This window comes from Cervus canadensis, chromosome 14 (assembly GCF_019320065.1).
Source record: "Cervus canadensis isolate Bull #8, Minnesota chromosome 14, ASM1932006v1, whole genome shotgun sequence".
Taxonomy (NCBI): Eukaryota; Metazoa; Chordata; class Mammalia; order Artiodactyla; family Cervidae; genus Cervus; species Cervus canadensis.
The window spans coordinates 33,159,316-33,181,849 of NC_057399.1; the positions used below are offsets into that span (position 1 = coordinate 33,159,316).

A 22,534-nucleotide genomic window follows, 5' to 3' on the forward strand; every position below is an offset into this window, starting at 1 on the left:
GCATAGATGCATTTTGGCTTTATTGGCCCTAAAAGACAAAGTGTTATTAAGAACATAAGTTATTTGGCTGCTTCACCTTTTGCTGAACTGTTCTGAGGGAACTCACTTGGAAGGGAGGTAACTTGCACAGAGCTCTTGGAGCTCACAAGTGGGTCCTCTATTTGGGGGCCTGGGGGTGGTGCCTTCCTTGTGAGCAGCGGGTCACTCTGGCTGAAAGATAGTATTTTCTCCCCCCGCCCCGCATCCCCCAATGAAAGAACATCCTTTATTAGCCCTTCAGTGATTTTCTTTGCCAACAATGATGATAAACCTGCTAAAAAGGCTGTAGGCTCAACATTTAATTTCTGTGAAATTCAAATGCACAATTTCATTCCACAGTAAAATGCATTCCAGTTGAAGCCATGTTGAGTTCTTTGCTCACATGACCTTTTAAAATAGCAATTATACCCACAGGAGCCAACTAGGTCTTTCTAACAGCAAAGTTTTTTTTTTTTTTTTAAAGCTCTAAAAGGCTTTATGGATTTAAAATAATTCTTCAGATGAGGGGGTTACAGGAAAATATAAACAATGATGCTCTGTTTCTCTGTTAATGATACTGACTAGTATTTAACATGTTTATTTCAGTTAAACTGTAAGGCAACAATTCATCCCTAGCAAGCCAGTGAAAAGAAATGGACATATTCCTTCTTCCACAGCTTCCTGAGTCCTCAGGCTGGCTTCTTAAGTGGTGGTGACGATTTAGAAATCCGCTCATGCCTATGTACATCTGCTAAAGTATGGAAACAGAAGTACTGCATGCAACCGTTATTCTTAGGTAAATTTTTAAGAATTTCTCCAAAATCACAATCCTTCACACTTTTCCCAGATGTGCAGTGCTGTGCAAAAACTAACAAGTTCTTCAGATTGCTGATCTGACGGTGTGCATATTAAGAGCCATGAGTATTATATGCAATTATTTAACGATTTTTGGCATTAAAGCAGTCGCCCAGAATATTAAGCATGCCCTGAGTCTCATGTGCTTGTTACTGACCTTCTACAACATTAGAGCTTTATAATGCCACAGAAAACCAAAACAAGAGCGAACTGTCCACATAGGAAAATAAAGGCAAAAAGAAAACCATGATTATCATCAAAAAGGAGTTAACAACATGCTTCCCAAGGAGGTGGTGGGTGGGAATCACAGGGAACTCAGGTAATGCCCTTCCTCCACATTTGGAAGTTTGCTTTTCTTTTCCCTATAAATAATTTCCAGTAATCTAATTCAGATTAACCACAAGAACAGAAAATATGCTTGTATTTTTAAATTCATTTAGATACTATTTTTCTCCACAATTGTGAGTCTATAGAAGCTATCAACAGTGCAGACTTTGCGTGTCACTTGAATTATCTAAGACTAGTGACACAGCTGAACCTTGACAACATGGGTTTGAGCTACAGGTCCAATTATACAGGGATTTTTCATTAAATGGATATTACAGTACTACATGATCCATAGTTGAATCCACAGATGCAAAACCTTGCATGCAGAGGTCAGCACTCCTAATCCCTGTGTTGTTTAAGTGTCAACTCTACGGTTCTTACAAAGTCCAGCAAAAGCACTGGGTCCAGTGTCCATGCGTGTGACAGCATGGTACCACCGTTCAGCTCTGGCTGTACCCCTGCTGTCCGTGGGCTCAGCTTTTAAGGACATATGAGGAGCATGATTCAGAATGTGCACTGTATACATCGGACAAGCAGCTTTAAGAAGTAACTTCAAAGACACCTACTACTGTGCTCTTTCTGTTCAGGTCGATTTGAGTGCCACTGTATTGTTTGTTTCACTATGGCTTTTCTTTAAAAAAAAAAAAAAAAAAAAAAAGGTTTTTTTTAGCCTAGACTTGCTAAAAACAAAAACTAACTTTTTGTATTTTTAATGGAAAAAAAGAAAGCCAGCAGAATTTACCATTGCTCTCACCAAACTCTTCCACTGCTGGAGCCAACAGCCATCCTCCTCAACATGAAAAGCAGCCTAAGTCCTAGAGCTGCTGTTGTGCAGGACCTAAACCCCGACAGCTGTGAGGACAGTTACAGAAGGACACTCCAGTGCAAGCCACAGGCTCGGGTCTCAGGGAAGCCAGCTCTGCCAGACACGGTGAGTTACTGAGAGACTAACCTGCTCAGTTGGCTAGAAAACAAGGACCCAGTGCATCAATAATATTATGCCCTGAAGGATTAACCTTGGATAACAAGATTCTTAAAAAAAAGAGCCTCGAAACCCCAGAAGGAAACAGCTATTGAAAACCACCTCAGAAAAGCATCCCAATAATGGATCTTAGTGACCACGCGTCTGAAGGACAGGAGCCGCCACTTCAATACAGGTTTCCACATCGGAGTGCTAGGGCCCCCGAGCCCTAGTGCCAGGCACACTCCGAAGACTGCCTGGAGCAGCACAGCTCCCGGCACAGGCTGGGGCCTCAGAAGCCAGTCTTCCTCTCAATTTCTTATGACCTATCATTAACTCCTGTGACACTTTACCTACCATCTACTGACACACACCAAAAAATAGTCTTGGGCTTTAACTGGAAATGTCGTTTGTCTCATTAACAAGGGATTTACAGTACCTTCTGCATCTTTCTTGATCCTAAGGGCTCAACTAATAAAACTGGTTTGCTGGCTTTTATCGTTAGGTCATATAAAATGATATATGTGTGTAGTACCCACGTGTGCTTAGGTGCCAGAAAACTGGTATTTTCAAGTGTCAAAAGGGCCATGCACTCTACTCCACAGTGTAACCATTATAGATCATGCTCAGCCCTGAAGAGTGTTAGCCCACAAAGCTCTTTGAACATATGCTCATTAAAATTCACTGACTTACATACAGCCGTCCATGCAACATAAGGAGAAACCATGCCACATGGAGTAATCCCACTGGACATGTACTTAGAGCTCATCCACAAGATCAAAATACAAAGAGATTATAGGTGCACACCCAGGCAGAGGGAAATGTCCAATCTGGGAACTTCTCTTTAAGAGCATCCAGCTGGGAGGATCTCTTGTCTTCCCCAGAAAAATAGTGGGCAGCAATGGCCACAGTGACCATTCCTTCAGGCTGTTCTTCCAAGACCTGCAGGAGAGAGTGGATTAGTTCTCTAGCTCTAAGGAGGCAGAATACTAACTTATCCCAAGGGTCTTGCCAAATGCCACCTGGGAACCTGATCAGTGATACCAGCAAAGCTGGGAGTTTCCCACCTGTACTTCTATCCAGAAGTGCCATGCGGAGGCCTGAAGTCCATGGGAATAAAAGACAAAGTAGTCCCCTCCTTTACTTGTGACTGGGGTGCCGTTGCCGAGGGACCACTGAGAAAGCGTAGCCCCTTTGTGGGTTCGGACATAGAAGGACATGTGGCTTGGTCCTGTAGAATAAGAGGAAGAGCAGTGAAAACCACCTTCTAAAAAAGCAGCAAGAAAAGCAACCCAAACCAGACTAGGAAGTTCTTGCTTCACTAGCAATGAAGACGCTCAGTACAAACCTAGTGGAGGGCTTCTGGTCTGGACATTGATTATGACTCAACAAAGGTAAGCAGTGAGGTGCAGAAAAAGCAGAGTGTTCATAATAAGAAAACTTGTGTTTATAGCTTGGCCCAGGCATTTAAACATACAAGAACCTACCTACCACTCAGAAGCCCTTATTCAGAAATCTAGAGAATAACTGCAAAAACTACAGCAAAAGAGCACTGAGGATTTTAGTGTATCCACATACATTGTATTAAGACAAATATTAATGTAAAGATGGAAGACTAATGTGCAAATGCTGCCTGTAACAAACACAGAGGGAAAGGGGAAAGCAGATAAAACTGTTGTGTTGGCTTTGCTCTTTAAAAAAAGTTTCTGGCACTTAAGGTTTATATTTTTGTTTTGATTGCCTATTTAACTGTTTGCTATTTGTATACCAGTTTTCGTGGTATTCTTATCAGCTTATACATCATAGAAAAAGGAATACAAATACAGCAAGTAAAACACAAGTAATTATAAATACTGTGAGACCGTTGCGACTTCAAGTATTGATCATAAAAATAAATGTGAATAGACACAAGCCAGCTACTAAAAGAAAAATGTAGCTTACAAAACTAGACCTAACCACATACTGTATCCCAAGATATTCAGAAAGGGTAAAAATAAAGAACAAAGGTTTTTTCAGGCAAGTGGACAGAGTCTTTAAAAGATAAGGAAATATTACAGATGAAATCAATGAAATAGACAATGGAACAAACAGACCTAATAATCAAAATCTGTTTTGTTTTTTTAAACTCAACAATACAACCACTCGGTAACCTGACTGGAAAAGAGCAGAGCAAACACAAGTATACACAAAGATAAATAAGAACTGATTCAAACGGGCTGATTAATGTCAATTTATGACAGAACCACTACAATATTGTAAAGTAATTAGCATCCAATTAAAATAATTTTTTAAAGGCACCAATAATAGAATTAAACATGACACAACCAATAACAAAAAAGATAAATAAAAAATAAACAAGAAATTTTAAAAATCACTACATAAGTTTGAAAACCTGAATGAAATGGGTACTTTGCTAGAAAAATACAGGTTATCAAAATTGAACACAGAGATAATAAAGCTAAAACAGGCCAATCTCTCTAGAAAAAGAAACCACCCTAAGAAAAAAGCACCAGGCCCAAGGGGTCTCAGAGGAATTCCAGCCAGCTTTTTAACAGAACAGTTCTAATGCTCCATAAACTGCTGTAAGACGTGAAAAGTAAGGAAAATTTACCAACTGTTTGTGTGATCTGTAACAGTCATAGTGTGTTTACATTTATAATGTATATCTAAATTGTTAAAAACAGTCCAAAAACACCCCGAACCAGTATCATGTATAAGCACTGATTCAAAATTTCATAATAACATTATTAACCAAATCCAACATCACATTAAGAAAATACATGATGACCTAATACACCAAGGGAGAAAAATCCCATGATTATTTTTGTAGATGCTAAAAAAGATTTTCACAAAATTAAAACCCATTCCTTATAAAAATATTCAAGGAATGGTAAGTGCTGAATGCTTATTTAACATGATAAAAAAAATATACACTCTTTTAGTCCTAAAGTCAGTATCTTATATAACAGGAAAACACTAGAGACTGTGGTTCTAATGTCAAGAACAAGGCAATAATGCTTACTATCCCCACAACTGTTCTATCCTAATTAGAAGTATAGGATATACTATTTATAGACAGATCAGAGGCATAAGAGTTGGTAAAGAAAAACTGTATATGGCTCTTGGGCTAAAAATGGTTTTTTTGCTTTTAAAGAGTGGCTAGCAAAAAAGGATAGACTCTATAACAGAGACATATGGCAAAGCCTACAATATTTACTATCTAGCCCTTTAAAGTTTGGCAGTTCTTGGTATACCTGGAGAACATTAGTATCAATGACTAATTTAAAAAAATTAAAGATTCAGTAAGATAGCAAGATGGATAGGGTGATTCAACATTACAGTGTCAGTTCTTAATTTATAAATTTGTAATGACCCTAACTACAATAACTTTATATTACAGAATACTCAAGTTCTAAATACTAAAATTACGCAACAATAGCATGCAAAGAATGACAAGGAAAACAGTGAAAACCAAAAACTACAAAGGATCTTCACTCTCCTAATCATTAAATGATTAAGCTTCTATAATTTTAAAACTGTGGTAACTGGTGCACAAACAGACACATACATACCACCAACTGTCTTTTTAATGATTTCTTAAACTTTTGTAATCACAAAACACAGGTCAGTAGATGTGCAATCTGCCTGTCAGGGACCTGATTTTTATTGGAATTCTCCAAATTGTGCATGAAGAAGAGAGGTTTAAATTTTTCTGTGCTTCCTTTCTACAGGCTAGCGTTTAAATAAAAACCAATTATTGGCATGAACAAGATAACCAGTTGGTACAAAATCAATTTATTCCTAATTAAAATGTTAAAGCCTAGAAAAGGGAAGTATTCACCATAAGAGGTGTCAGCTAGGGCCCTTACCTCCCACAAGTGCTTCATCCCACTGCTCAACAACCAGATCTTACTATTTCATGACTACCATCTTGTGTCCTCCAGCTTCCCTTCTTTACTAGATTTTCAAGTCCCCTCTGTCAAAACTGAACTGTGCCTTCACACATAAATGCGGTTACTTTTCACAGTTGATAGGATGGCCACTGGTCACCAAAACATACAAACCCAAAGAGACTACTTGCAGAAGAGAAAGTTCAGAAGGAAGTGGGCAAAGCTGAGGGATACAGAGTCAAAAATTTGACAAGAGCACCAAAGTGACTCAGTAAGCAGAATCTTCAACAGATGGTGCTGGAACTGAATATCTGTAAAGGAAAAGGACCTTGACCTCTACCTCAAGCCATACACAAAAATTAATTCAAGGTGGATCCTAAGCCTAAACATAAAAATCTAAAGCTATAAAGTTCTAGAAGAAAACAAAGTCTATTTTCATAATGTCTGGGTAGACAGGCTTTTTTGGAAGACACATAAAGCATTAATCCTAAAAGAAAAACAGATAAGATGGAATAGAAGTCTCACCAGAAGATATTATTAAGAAAATGAATGGGCAAGAAAATCTGGTAACACTGTATCTAATAAAAGATTTTATCTAGAATGTATAAACTCCTCTTAGACAACAAGCCCAGTTTTTAAAAGAGAAAAAGACATGAGGAAAGAAAGCATATGAATGGCCAATAAGCACTTCAAAAAAACGTTCCACATCTTAATTATAAGCGGAATGCAAGAAATACTACCACTCAACACCTGTAAGGAATGATAAAATGAAAAAAAAAGAAAAACCAGCAAATTCAAGAAGAATGTAAAGTACTGGAATTCTTGTATACTGGTGGGAAAGAAAAATGGAAACAGAATTTTTAGAAAGTTAAACATAAGTCTGTCCTATGAACCAAACAATTCCACTACTAGATATTTATCTACAAGAGGTGGAAGACATATTCCCAAAAAGCTTTTCATAAGAATGTTTATAACAGCTTCATCCACATTAGCCCCAAACTGGAAAGACCCCAGGTATCCATCAATAGGAGAGTGATAAGCCAGAGAGTCTGACTTACTGACTGATATACTGACTACTACAGATAGTCCGATACACTGACTACTAGTCAGCAACGAAAAGAACAAAATACTGATAACTTAAAAACACCACAGCTCACTCTGAAACACATTATGCTTAACTGACCAGACACTGACTATTACATACTGGCTGATTCCCTGTGTATACATGAAATTCAAGAACAGGCAAATCTCTCAATGCAGAAATCAGAAAGGTACTGCTCAGGCTCAGGGGGACTAGAGTCTAAGGGAACTTTATGGGGTGATGGGAATTTTTGTGTTTTGATAGGGGTTATGTATGATTTTATTAAAACTTATGGAACTATGTAAGATCTGGACATGTCAATGTATGTAAATTAGGCCTTAAATGTATATATAGAAATATTCATATATATGAATGAATAAAAATAAGAGCGAAAGTTATGTTTGAAGATACTTTTCACTCAAAGTCCTAGACAACTTTCTGTCAACCTTTTTTAAACTCCGTAATTAAGGTACAGAGTGAACAGCAGCAGAAACTTTTAAAAGTGAACTTCCTGTATTAGGATTTTCTAGACAAACAGGATATGTAGAAAATGTGAATTATTTTATAGAACTGGCTCATGTGATTGTACAGGCTGGCAAATCCAAACTCTGCAGGAGGTGCAGGAAGGCTGGAGACTCAGGAAAGATTTGGAATCCCTAGGACATGCTGGCAGAACTCCCCATCCTTGAAGGAGGCAAGTCTTTTTTAAGGCTGTCAGCTGATTGAACAAAGCCCACCATGGTTACGGAGAACAACCTGCTTTACTCAAAATTTACTGATTTAAATTAAATGTCAATCCTATCCAAAAAATACCTCCACTAGAAATACCTAACATGTTTTTTTTTTTTTTCTTTTCCCCTTGTATCTGGGTACCATCTTAAAAAAAAAACTGCCAAATGTAACTCAACAGAATTTAGTGCCCATTAGGTGCTAGTAATATTTACTGGGCACAGAGACTAGAGAGAAAAATAAAAATCAGACATGAACTAAATAACCGTGATACAAAGAGGTCAGTACTACAATAAAGATATGTACAAAAGGCACAAAATAGATAGCAGTTGCTCAGTCTGTTAGAGAACAATGAGAGAAAGGTCTGAATAATACTGACATTTTGCCAAGAGAAGAAACAATGTGAGAGAGAGAGAGAGAGAGTAGCAAGAAAACATCACTCTCAGGAAGAGGGAGTGTGTGCCGATGGAAATGAGCACTTGGATGCAGCTAAGGAGTGCATAAGGCAAGTGCTGGAAAAGCTGAAACACCATAAGCCAAATTACCGAAGACCAAACATGCTCTCCCAGAGAATTTGGGTGCATTCTGCAGCAGCAGGAAATCATGGAAAAGCTCTTGTAAGTAGGGAAGTGACATGATCATTTTGCAAAACAAAATTAGAAGACTTATAAGCCAGACCACCAGTTGAGAAGCTCAAGGACCTAACTACTAGTTCCAAACATGATAAATATACCAAGAAAGGTCAAACGGTCTACTAATGCCAGGCCAAATGCTCAAATGCTCTTATATCTGACAATGAAAGTTTTTTAATAAGGCTCCTTAAAAAGTATTTGCTTCAATTACTTTTAGAAACACAAATCACTGCAGATGGTGACTGCAGCCATGAAATTAAAAGACACTCCTTGGAAGGAAAGTTATGACCAACCTAGAGAGCATATTAAAAAGCAGAGACATTACTTTGCCAACAAACCTCCGTCTGGTCAAGGCTATGGTTTTTCCAGTGGTCATGTATGGATGTGAGAGTTGGACTGTGAAGAAAGCTGAGTGCCGAAAAATTGATGCTTTTGACCCGTGGTGTTGGAGAAGACTCTTGAGAGTCCCTTGGACTGCAAGGAGATCCCACCAGTCCATCCTTTAGGAGATCAGTCCTGGGTGTTCATTGGACGGACTGATGCTGAAGCTGAAACTCCAATACTTTGGCCACCTGATGTGAAGAGTTGACTCACTGGAAAAGACCCTGATGCTGGGAGGGAATGGGGGCAGGAGGAGAAGGGGACGACAGAGGATGAGATGGCTGGATGGCATCACCGACTCGATGGGCATATGAGTTTGAGTAAACCCCAGGAGTTGGTGATGGACAGGGAGGCCTGGGATGCTGTGATTCATGGGGTCGCAAAGAGTCGGACATGACTGAGCAACTGAACTGAATTGAACTGAAGCACTCAATTTTGCTAATCAAAAATAAGTCTGAGGATAAAAAAACCCACATGTAACATTAAAAAGCTTAAGAAGTGAAAGAGAGAGAGAAAAGTTGCTGACTTATCCACTGCTTCAAAGATCAACTTGACAGAATTCCAGGGAGGGAAAAACTGGAGATACTATGTTATAAAATGTCTGAACTACCCATGAAGCAGTATAATGTTACTTGAAAGTTAACTTAATGAAAGCTTGAAACCACTGAAAATAATGTTTAACAAGTATAATTAAAATGCTAATATATCATTAATGCAAAATTTAGGTTTAAAGAAAGTAGGGAAAACCACTAGGTCATTCAGGTATGACCTAAATCAAATCACTTATGATGATACAGTGGAAGTGACGAATAGATCAACGGGATTAGATCTGGTAGAGAGTGTGCCTGAAGAACTATGAGTAGAAATTAGTAACACTGTACAGGGGGCAGTGACCAAAACTGTCCCCAGGAAAAATGCAAGAAGGCAAAGTGGTTGTCTGAGAAGGCTTTACAAATAGCTGAGGAAAGAAGAGAAATGAAAGGCAAGGCAGAAAGGGAAAGATTCATCCAACTGAGTGTAGAGTTCCAGAGAACAGCAAGGAGAGATAAGAAGGCCTTCTAAAATGAACAATGCAAAGAAATAGAGGAAAACAATAGAATGAGAAAGACCAGAGCTCTCTTCAAGAAAATTAGAGATATCATGAGAACACTTAAGACAAAGATGGGCACAATAAAGGACAGAAATGGTAAGGACCTAACAGACACAGAAAACATTCAGAAGACGTGGCAAGCATACACAGATGAACTGTACAAAAAAGGTCTTAATGACCCAGATAACCACGATGGTGTGGTCACTCACCTAGAGCCAGACATCCTAGAGTGTAAAGTCAGTGGGCCTTAGGAAGTGTTACTACAACAAAGTTACTCCAGGTGATGGAATTGCAGCTGGGCTATTTAAAACCCTAAAAGATGATGCTGTTAAAATGCTGCACTCAATATGTCAGCAAATTTGGAAAACTCCCTAGTGGCTCAGACGGTAAAGAATCTGCCTGCAGTGTAGGAAACCTGGGTTCAATTCCTGGGTCAGGAAGATCCCCTGGAGAAGGGAATGGCTACCCACTCCAGTATTCTTGCCTGGAGAATTCCATGGACAGAGGAGCCTGGCAGACTACAGTCCATGGGGTTGCAAAGAGTTGGACATGACTGAGTGACACTTTCATTTTCAGCAGCGGCCACAGGACTGGAAAAGGTCAGTTTTCATTCCAATTCTAAAGAAAAAAAATGCCAAAGACTGTTTAAACTATCACACAGTTGTGTACATTTCTCATGGTAGCTAGGTTATGCTCAAAATCCTTCAAGCTAAGCTTCAGCAGTATGTGAACCGGGAACTTCCAGATGTTCAAGCTGGGTTTAGAAAAGGCAGAGAAACCAGAGATCAAATTGCCAACATTCATTGGATCATGGAGAAAACAAGGGATTTCCAGAAAAATTTCTGCTTCACTGACTACACTAAAGCCTTTGACTGTGTAGATCACAACAAACTGTGGAATATTCTTAAAGAGATGAGAGTGCCAGACCACCTAAGAACCAACGGTTAGAACCGGACATGGAACAACTAACTGGTTCCAAATTGTGAAAGGAGTACAACATGGCTGTATATTGTCATCCTTCTTGTTTAACTTACATGCAGAGTATATCATGTGAAATGCCAGGGTGGATGAATGCCAGGTGGAGTCAACGTTGCTGGGAGTTATATTAACAACCTCAGGTACATAGTTCATAGGCTAATGGCAGAAAGTAAAGAGGAACTAAAGAGCCTCTTGAGGAAGGTAAAAGACGAGTGAAAAAGCTGGCTTGAAATTCAATATTCAAAAAACTAAGATCATGGTATCTAGTCCCCATCACTTCATGGCAAAGAGAAGGGAAAAGAGTTGGAAGCAGTGACAAATTTTATTTTCTTGGGCTCCAAAATCACTGTGGACGGTGACTGCAGCCATGAAACTAAATGATGCTTGCTTACTGGAAGGAAAGCTATGACAAACCTAGACGGAGTATTGAAAAACAAAGACATCACTTTGCTGACAAAAGTTCATATAGTCAAAGCTAAGGTTCTTCTAGTAGTATGTATGGGTGTGAAAATTGGATCATAAAGAAGGCTGAGTGCTGAAGAATTGCTTCTTTTGAATTGTGCTGGAGAAGACTCTTGAGAGTCCCTTGGACAGTAAGGAGATCAAACCAGTCAATCCTAAAGGAAATCAACCCTGAATAGTCATTGGAAGGACTGATGCTGAAGCTCCAATACTTTGGCCACCTCTTGTGAAGAGCCGACTCATAGGAAGAGACCCTGATGCTGGGAAAAACTGAAGGCAAAAGAGAAGGGGGCAAAGGATGAGATGGTTAAGATCGCATCACCAATTCAACGAACATGAATTTAAGCAGACTCTGGGAACTAGCTGGAAAACACCACCATCAAAAGCATTCATAGTACTTCAACACCAGAATACACCTTCAAGCTCACACGAAACATTCACCGAGAGACCATATCCTGCACCATAAAACACACTTCAATAAATTTAGAATAGAAATACAAAATATGCTCTTAGACCCCAATGAAATTATGGTAGAAATCAATACTGAAAAACAATTGGTAACAAAGTAAGGTGAACCAGAATTTTAATTTATGAGATGCACCAAAATAGTGCTTAGTGGGAAAAACACAGCATTGAAAGCATATATTAGAAAAGATGATCTAAAATCAATACTCTTAAGCTTCCAAATAAACTGGATTTAATTTACTCTTCTTTTTCTAAACTAAGTAGAAGAAATAAGTAATTAAAAACAGCAGAAATTCATAAAATTTTAATAGGAAGTCAAGACTGGTTCTTTGAAAATATCAGTAAAACCAATAAGGCTCTAGCCAGGCTAAGAAAAAAAGAGATGACACGGATCACTAATCTCAGAAATCAAATAGGTGACAACACTATACGATGAGCCCATGGACGGTAAAAGAATAATGAAAGAATATTACGAACACTGTAGGCACCAAAATTTAATTACCCAAATGAAATAGACCAATTCCTTCAAAGACACAATCTGCCAATACACACACAAGAAAAAGCAGAGAATCTGAAAGTCTTTTCTTAAACAAAATTGAATGATTAAAAACCTTCCAAAACAGAAAGAACCAGGCCCAGATGAGTTCACTAGTGAATTCTACCAAATATTAAAGGAAGAAATTATACAAATTCTCTACCATTTCTTCCAGAAGATAGAAGCAGAAGGAGTAATTTCTAATTAATTCTGAGGCCAGCATCACCCTCATACTAAAGCCACACAAAGACATTACAAGAAAACTTAAAAATTAGTATTCCTTCATAAACACAGATGTAAAAATCCACAACATAATATTAGAAAATCAAATCCAACAATGTATAAGAATTATACACTACGACCAAGTGGAATTTATTCCAGGTATACCAGATTGGTTCAACATTTAAAAATCAAGTAATGTAATCCATCACATAAAACAGGCTAAAAGAAAAACCACAAGATCATATCAAAAGACAGAAAAATATTTGATAAAGTCCAACATTCATTTACAATAGAAACTAGCAGCAAACTAAAAACAAATAGGAACTTCCTCAACCTGATAAAGAACATCCACAGGAAATAGCATACTCAGCTAATAGCATACTCAGTTGGTAAGAAACCTTTCTCATTAAAGTCAGGAATAAGGCAAGGATGACCTCCTCTTACCACTCAGTTTGAAAATCAAACTGGGAAGTCCTAGCTAATGCCATGAGATAAGAAAAGGAAATAAAAAGCATAAAGACTGGGAAGAAAGAAACAAAACTGCCTTTGTAAATGACGTGATCATCTATGTAGAAAATCCAAAAGAATCAACCAAAGAAATCCTGGAACTAACAATTATAGCAAGGCTATAGGATACAAAGTTAATATACAGAAGTCAGTTGCTTTCCTATATACCAGCAGTGAGCAATACTATTTACATTAGCACCTCAAAAATTACATACTGATGTATAAATCTCACAAGATGTGAGCAAAAGTGTGAACCTACATAAATAAGATATAAATAAATAGAGAGATTCCATGTCATGGATTGGAAGAGTCAATAACGTGTCATTTTCCTGAACTTGATCCGTAGGTTCAATGCCATTCCAATCAAAATCACAAAAAGCTATTTTGCAGGTATTGCCAAGTTGATATATGGAAAGACAAAAGACAGGCAATAAGCAACATACTGAAGAAAAGTAAAGTCGAGACACTGACATTACCCAACTTCAAGAAATACTATAAAGCTACAGAAATCAAGACAGTGCAGTGATGGAAAAAGAGAAACAGAGAACAAAATAGAGCCCAAAATAGTCCCACATAAATGTAGTCAACTGATCTTTGACAAAGAAAGGCAACTCAGTGGAGACAGGATAGTCTTCAACAAATGATACTGGAACAAATGCAAAAAAATGAATCTAGACACAGACCGTATACCTTTCGCAAAAATTTAGTTCCAAACGTATCACAGACATAAGTGTAAAAAGCAGAATCTTAAAACTTCTGGAAGGTAACATCAGAGAAAATTTAGAGACCTTGGGTTTGGCAATGACTTAGATACAACACCAAAAGTGCATTCCATTAAAAAGTAAGTTGGACTTCAATAATTTAAAACACTTATGCTCTATGAAAAACCCTTGTTAAGATATGAAAATACAAAGTGGGAGAAAATATTTGCAAAACACGTGATAAAGGACTTATACCCATATATAAAGAACTCTTAAACCTCAACAATAAATTAATAAATGGACAAAAGATCAGAATAGACACCTCACCAAAGAAGTTATACACATGGCAAATAAGTATGAAAAGATGCTAACAACATATGTCATTAGGGAATGACAAAACAGTAACAAGATACCACTACATATCTATGAGAATGGCTAAAATCCAAAACACTAACAGCGCCAATGCTGGTGAGAATGTAGGGCAACAAGAACTCACATTCATCGCTGGTAGGAATTCATACTTTGGAAAACACTTCAGCAGCTTCTTACAAAGGTAAATGTAGGCTTATTGTACAGTCCAGCAACTGCACTCCTTGATATTTATCCAAATGAGTTGAAAACTTATTTTACACAAAAATCTGCACATGTTTATAGCAACTTTATTCAGAATTACCAAAAACTGGAAACAACCAAGATATTCTTCAACAAATCAGCAGATAAACTGTGGTACATTCACAGCAATAGAAAGAAATAAGCTATCAAGCCATTAAAAGACATAAAAGCACCTTAAATGCAAATTACTAAATAAAAGAAGCCAACCTGGAAAGGGTACCAAGTAAAATTCCAAGCTATATGATATTCTGGAAAAGGCAAAACAGTGGATATGGTAAAAGGTCAGTGGTTGCCAGAGGCAGTGAACAGAGAGGGTCACCGAGGGGACTTGAGGGTGGTGAATCTATGCTGTATGATATTGTAATAGTGAATACATGACAATATGCCTTTGTCACAACCCACAGAACTGAGCAACACAAAGAATAAACTAAGGACTTTTGTTATTAATAATGTATCAATATTGGCTCATCAATGATAAGATATGTTCCACACTTAATGCAAAAGGAGAATAATAAGGGAAGCTGGAGGGTGGGGGGGGCAGACATGGGAAATTTTTGTACTTTCTGCTCAAATTTTTCTGTAAACATTTTCTAAACTGCTCTAAAAAATAAAAGTATTACATTTTATTTTAAAAATCATAACCAGCTTCAATTGCTTTTAAAAACGCTAAGTTCTTCATAAGTTGCTGGTCACTATTATAAATTTGAGGAAAAACTAAACGTGCGTATTGAAATTTTTAAGAAGTGATAGAAGGAAAAAACTATCATCTGACTTACCTGTTGCTTCAAAGGTCAGCTTTATGGAATCCCAGGGTGTCTGTTCTTTGGATACAAGTCTGAAATGAGCAGGTTCTCTTGGAGAAACTTCTGGGGCAGGAAGATACCAGTTTTTCCTATTTGGAAAGGTAACTTCAATATTTAGGTTGCTTTATTGATTAACTTCTAGCTATAACTCATGGACATGCTCAGAATATAATAAACACATAAACTCTGATGGAAATGATGATCAACAATGTCAGTTTCTCTGAAGCCCAGGTTATTATTTGTGTAGTAAAACCTTCCTGAAGTTAAGAACAAGGATCCCAGGTGATCTGACTTCCATTACCCATACTAGAATCTTTTCCTCCATTCCTTCACTGCCAAACCATTAAACTTCCCAGAAATAAAACAATTAGAAACTGATGCTTAGCTGCTTACTATCTGTTAGACCAGTTAAAAGGGCTACCCTTTGTAACTATTCAGGTTTCTAGAGGAAAGACATCCTAAATCTGAAAAAGCAGAATTTTGAAGGAAAAAAAAAAACAAAAAACTTCTGAGTGCTTTATCTGTAATAATATCAGAGCTTTTGTAGTGATATAAAAAAAATAATATAAACAGCACTCAACTTCTGTGTTAACCAGTTTAAATAAGAGAGTACCGGCATAGTGATAGGAACTGAGAACACACTACCCCCATCTCAAAGGAGAGAAGTGATGAACCGACCTGATGAGGAAGTGCACAGGCAGATACCAGGGGAAGCCACAGAGCGGGGCGCTCTCCTCACAGTCAGCTCGGACGGTGTCGTTGATTTCGGGAACGTGAGGTGTTATGTGGGACATGCCGGTATAATCAAATCCATTGATCCACACTCCAGAGTCCCGTTTAACTACGTTTCCATCCAGACCATGAAACGTTCTGGTTATATGCTGAGAAGAACAAGCCTGATGAGGAAAGTACTGTTTGAACTCCTTCAGCTACATCCCTGCCCCACATGAACGAAAATGACTAAGTAACAATACCAAGAGATGAAGAGGCTACCGAGCAACGGGAACCCTCACATACCACTGGCACCAACACTTCAGGAGACTGCTTAGCATCACCTAGTAAAATCAGCATGCACATACCCTGCACACCAGCAACTCCACTCCTGAGTGTGGACCTCAGAGAAACTTGAACAGGGTACAAGAGTGTTGGTTCCGCACTGTCTATATTAGCAAAAGCTGGATACAACCCAAATGTCCATTGATAGCAGAATGGACAAATAAATTAGGGTGTCATCCTAGAACAGAAGTCTATGCAGCAATGAAAAATAATGAACTACAGTGATACAATTCATCCTGGAACACTCTGACATGCTGTTGGGCAATAAGAAGCAAAGTCACCAAAGAGTATTTATGGTTTGGCTTTATCTATAAGAAGCTCAAAAACAGGCAAAACTTCTATGTTGTTTAGAGATTCATACATATGTGGTACAGTGATGGTTAACTGCAATCTTTAAGATAGTACTTTGGAGGGTGGTAAGAAGGAGAGGAGCAAAAGAGCTGGGATTAAGGAGGGAACACAAGGGTTTTCTAAGGTGCAACTAATGATCTTTTAAATTCAAGATGATTGTTTTACTCTTTCTTACAAATATACTGCTATATTTGTATTTCATACAAATTTTTTTGAAAACCAACTATTTCAGATTTAAAACACATGAACACTAAAACTCCTAAAAGGTCTTATTTAAAAGAAATACACACACATACACACACCCCCGCCTTTCCCTTTCAGTCTGTTACATGAAGCTAATTCATGTGCAAAAGAAAAACAGAAATCACAGCTCACCACTAGATGACAGACTTGTGCCTAACAGAATGAAAAGGCACCTTGCTCCATCCTGAATAGCTCTATTGACAGCAGAAACCAGCCTGAAGAATATCAAATTCGAAAAGAAACAGTACAAAGGGCAGGGGTAAACCAAAGCCCACAGGCCAAATGGCCTGCTACTATTTTTATAAATAAAGCTTTACTGGAACATGGCCACATGCATCTGCTGGTACTGTCCATGGCAGCTTTCACTCTGTAAAAACAGAGTGGCTAAAACAGAGATCGGCTGGCAGAGCCTGAAATATTTATTACCCGGCCCTTTAAGTCTAGCTTCTCCTAATGATTACTGATGTAACATCTGTCACATAAAATGGATCACTGTGTTCTACAGGTCTGTAAACAAGGAATAGTTGGCTCTTCCTCAAAATCTCCTCTCTGATATTTAAGTTCAAACATATTATTATTAACTTACTCAAGTCTCTGAATAGTAATCTAGGTTATGACTCTTGGCTTTTCTGTTTGGCCACTCCATTCCCTCTTACAGGAAGACTGAAAATAAGATGACTTAAGTTCTTTTTCCTGTTTTTTACCAGCTCTAAAAAGTTTGCAGAAAAACCTGAAATCTAAGAAAGTTGCAAATCTCATTCTATTAATATCTAAGTTGTTATACTTTCACTATCCCGTATTACCTTGAATATTACCTAAGATCAGTCTTACCAGCATTTTAAAGAGTCTGTTTCCTTTTGCCAGTTAATAGGAATTCATATTTTTACTCAGTCTGCAGACAGCTTTACAATCTATATTTCTAACAGTTGATACATATATGTGCTCATTTTTCTAAGTACATTTTTGTAATCTGAACAGTAGTAAAAACAAACAGGTTTCCTTTCAGTTCCTTGGGAGAAGGGTTTCTAGCTGATCAGAATGCCTCTTGATGGTCAATCTTTTCCTCACTGCCTTACACAAAATAGTCAAGGTACAATCAACAGGTCAACAGTAGAAAAGTCACTTATGTGTTTTGAGCTTTACTGTTGACCAGTGAAACTCAAAATACCATAAGCCTTTCCTGTCCAGAATCTCAAATAGCTCACACAAAATCACTCTTACCTGAAGAAACACTCTCTTTGGCTTTGGACTGGCAGGGTTGGAGCTGTACGGGAAAAAAGTTCCACTGCAAACAAGGAGGAATGTAACTGTACATACCAAAGTTAAACTTAGCATTGTTCTTTTTGTGCTTTTGACAAGGTAGATGAAGTTAATCTAAAAACACAAAAACAGAAAAATTACCATTGGCAGGAAAGTGGTTTTAGTGACTTTCTAACAGGCATTGTAGCAGATAATGAAGGACATGTATCAGCATGTGCTAACACACTCCAGCTTCCGGTACACAAAGCACTCATTATAAGGGATTTCCATCACAAGTCAAGAGTCTAAATAAATGAGAGATGCCACCATCATGGAGACAGTAAGCAGACTTCCTGGCAGGCAGCAAGACAGTACGGGGGAACAGGGAAACTGAGACAGGGTCTCTGCTCAGTCAAGAGATTACAGCATGTACATCTGTCAGCCAAACAGTGACCGTATTTTATTTCTATCAATACTCTGCAGCCAACACTGTACAGCAGACAACTATTTAACTGTACCAGACATCATGACATGCTTTTATTAAAGAAGTAACCTTTTATGCAAGTAAGCAGGCCTATTTCAAAACAAAACTCAAGTTCTATTTGTAATGCTTTCATAACATGCCCAGGTGCTAGATTCACCTAAATGAGCATTTAGATGCACCTTCAAGACTGCCCTGCATGTAAAGAAAAACTGCTATAAAAGTAGTTCTGCACCTGAAACTTACACAGTATCATAAATCAACTTTTAGTTCAATTGAAAAAAAACAAAACTCTGAAAACTGAAACAAACTGGGAACATAAAAGTCATTCTGCTCTTTTCACTGCCAAGTTAACCAAAGCCAACACAAAACAACAGATCTGAACTTGGGCAGGAAAACAAGTGGCTCAGTCTCAAGATGGGCATCCTGAAAGTCCTAAATATATTAGTTTCTTAGTTGTAATGAAATCACTGAATTAAAGTTTTGGAGGACACACAACTCATAGAATATGTCCACAGATCCCCCAGGGGTTCTGAAGGAGCCACTCCAAGAAACAATGACCTAATCCCTGCTCCCCTTATCGGCTACCCTCCCAGGGTCAATAAGAAGAAAAGTGAAGAACATAAAGGTGAAAATATGTTTTTGAGATGAAAATGAAAAATTATTCATACCAAGTATTCAACTATATGAAACTAATAAAAAGAATTTATATCTACAGTGTAACATACGCCATCCAGAGTACTCTCCAGCAAAGGAGTACCGGCCTTATGTTTTCACACTGGGGCCAGAAAGGAGAAAAAGTGCCCAAGGCTTTAGGGCAGTGAGTCAGCGAGACACAATGTGTTACCCTGTCTGTCCCTCTTCCTCCTAAGGGTCACAATATTTAAAATGTGGCTCCTCAGAACAGTATCAAATATCCTGCCACGTAATGAGTTTCGCCTCCAGTGGAAGGCTGGTTAGGTTTCGGTACAGTCGTGTGGGTCCAGATGAAGCCTCCCTGTGACTCCTGCCATTCTCCACCTGCTGCTCCTAGAGCCGTCCTACAGCTTCTGCTTAGGCGACAGCTCCCACATCCACATTCTCTCTTCTCCATGTTACGAGGCTCATCTTTTCTGCCTCTTGTGTCCACCTTCTGGAAGAGGTTTGGTAATGGTGATAAATGAAAAGGTGATCCCAGAGGGAGAGAAGGAAGAAGAGAATGGTCTAAATAACAATGTATCTGGATCCCACTGTCTTAACTGTCACTATCTTTTGTCTTAAATATGATATCTGATACCACTCTAGGTTCCAAAATGGGTGTGAATTAAAATGAAGAGAAGCATGAGAAGGGACTATGCAATGTCCAGTGTGTACTGGCTTTTTCTGACAGTTTAACCTCCTGATCCCACTCCTACCAGTGGTCTTATGTAATCAATATAACCACGACGGCCCCAGCACAAGATAACTCCCAGAAACCTGTTAACCAGTCATTTGACAGCAATTTAATTGCTTCCTAGCAAATATATTTAATAAATCCCCATAGACTAAGAGAAAAGCTCTCAGAAGTATGCATTGTGGTTCAGTTCTCCACTACCCAAGAAGAAAAGGCTCACTCTATTAAAAAGCCACTATCTATAACACAGGTACACACAAATAAGAAATGAGTGAAGAGAATGGTAACCCACAGCATCAAAGAGCAGCAGAGTTATCTCACAGTATAATGACAATCAAATTCGAGCTTAAAATACTCCAAGAGGCACTTTCCAAAAGCTTTCCAAATAAAATATAATTTAGAAGATAATAACTTTAATCTAGTTGCTTATGGTTTCAAAGATTTCCATGCTTTGGAGTCACTCCCAATTTTCAGGGTTCTTTTTGTCCCCGGTTCATACTGAACTGATCTGAAATGCCCCACATTTTGATCATCTTTTATGAGTATTAAGAGCCTTCATTCACGGACAATGATTTAAATATATTTGGGGGCTGGAGGATCCAGTTCATAACTTTGCTTACTCTAGATTAAACCTAATCTCCATGTGATGACACTACAAACTCCTTTAATTCTCACAACAGCCAACCTATCAAGAAACACAGAGGATTTAAAGGCTTAACATTAAAACCAAGAGAAGTAAACTTTGAAGAGAACAAAGAGCACTTCAGAATTTTCCATTCATTCCTGCAAATACCAGTAAAGACTTAACCATAGTATTAATAGTTTAAAAAAACAGTTCTGTGTATAAGAATTACTCTACAGGGCTACAGACACAGTCACATACACAGCAATTTATTGGCTATTTTGGAGAAGGAAATGGCAACCCACTCCAGTATTCTTCCCTGGAAAATCCCATGGGTAGCAGAACCTGGCTGGCTACAGGCCATGGGCTCACAAAAGAGTCGGACACGACTTAGTGACTAAACAAGGACAAACTATTGAAGGGCCTTCCATGGATAGTGCTGACTGTATCTCTGGTTCCTAGATCTTAGTCTTCACATGAGATGCCTTTTACTGTATCTGTGTGAAATAGCTCGTTATTATCTCCATGCAGGAAAGAATTCTAAGAGTCCTAACTACTTTTTCTGTTTTGTCCCCTAGCCTCAAGTCTCAGAGTATAACTACAGGTATTCAAGTAAGACAGGTATGTCTTACTCTTAGGAACTGCAATGAAAAGAACCACAGAACAGGGGAGTGCTGACGCCACGCTAAGGGCAGAGCTCCACCTGCAGCTTGCTCCAGCAGGGTGGGTGTTACCCACTCTGCACTGTTTCTTCCCCCCTCTCCCCTCTGCAGAGTCCCTGGGAAGAGAGGCAGGCATGGCAGAGGCAGGACTCTCCCTCCGAGGGCGGAACACTGACAGAGCAAAACGACAAGGCCTGTAACACGTTCTCATTACTCGGTAAATGAAGGCATGTTTGGGTGCTGTGTGTCACTCAAGGACACAGACTCCACTAATGACCTTGGTGGTGCCAGCAGTGAGGCAGGTGAATGACAGTGGAAAAGTCCTCATCAGAATTAGTCTCCCTTCACTAGCTCTAACAGCAGCAGTGAAACTACCACGTATTTATTAACACTTGCCTCCAGTCAGTAAGTTCAAAACACATTCTAAAAATTCACCACCAAACAATCTACCAGTTCTCACTTGATATTCATTCCACACATTTCACATTCAGGTGGTTTGAAAGCTATCTGAAAAGAAGTATCATCAGAGGATTTGGGAGCATGAGGAGGCAAAAATAACCACAAAACCCCCCTTCTACGTTTTCTGACCACACTGAACCTACAATATGCACCATTTCTTTTGCTTAAGAGTAGAAAGTAAGTGTTGGCCACTCAGTCGTGTCTGACTCTGAAACCCCATGGACAGTAGACCACCAGGCTCTTCTGTCAATGGAATCCTCCAGCCAAGAATACTGGAGTGGGTTGCCATTTCCTTCTCCAGGGGATCTTCCCGACTCAGGGGTTGAACCCAGATCTCTTGCATTTCAGGCGGATTGTTTACAGTCTGAGAAACCAGGGAAGCTCTTCAATGCTATTTCATAAGATCTAGCATGGTTAAACTCATCATATATTTATAAAGAAAATGAAGAAGGAAATTTAAAAAAAAACAAAAACCTTTTTCCTTACAAAATAGGATGAGAGAATCATGGTACAACCAGCCAAAACAGAGGCCAGCACAACGTCAGGTGGAATTTCCGAACCACTCCTGCCAAGGATAGGGGTAAACATCTCAAATACGGCCCAGATGAGGTACAGTGCATACAGATATGGAATAAACATCCCCAAAAGGTAAAAGGCAATAAATTTTCCTCCGGCACCTAGAGAAAAAGAGAAAGAAAACATACATCTCTGAAATTCTCCAGTGAGATAATAGCTTTTTATAGCAACAGTGTATCTTTACACCTAACAAAAATTAGGTTAGCAGTGACTTGGCCTTTTGG

At 38.6% G+C, this 22,534-nt stretch overlaps 1 protein-coding gene across 4 annotated transcripts in view; it reads right to left on the reverse strand.

Moving 5' to 3' along the window:
* Positions 1-1,839: 1,839 nt before the first annotated feature.
* The window catches only part of ERMP1 (endoplasmic reticulum metallopeptidase 1), a 55,336-nt gene continuing 34,641 nt past the window's right edge, over positions 1,840-22,534 (reverse strand). Inside the window, exons 10-15 of one of the 4 annotated variants that reach the window (XM_043487207.1) lie at positions 22,209-22,411; positions 18,121-18,273; positions 15,928-16,145; positions 15,223-15,338; positions 3,229-3,392; positions 1,840-3,103 (exon numbers count right to left, since the gene is read on the reverse strand). In XM_043487207.1, coding sequence (XP_043343142.1) covers positions 2,939-3,103; positions 3,229-3,392; positions 15,223-15,338; positions 15,928-16,145; positions 18,121-18,273; positions 22,209-22,411 — 1,019 coding nt within the window. In that variant the 3' untranslated portion in view covers positions 1,840-2,938. The remainder of the gene's footprint in view (positions 3,104-3,228; positions 3,393-15,222; positions 15,339-15,927; positions 16,146-18,120; positions 18,274-22,208; positions 22,412-22,534) is intronic. The other 3 variants (XM_043487209.1, XM_043487210.1, XM_043487208.1) reach the window with 3 other exon arrangements.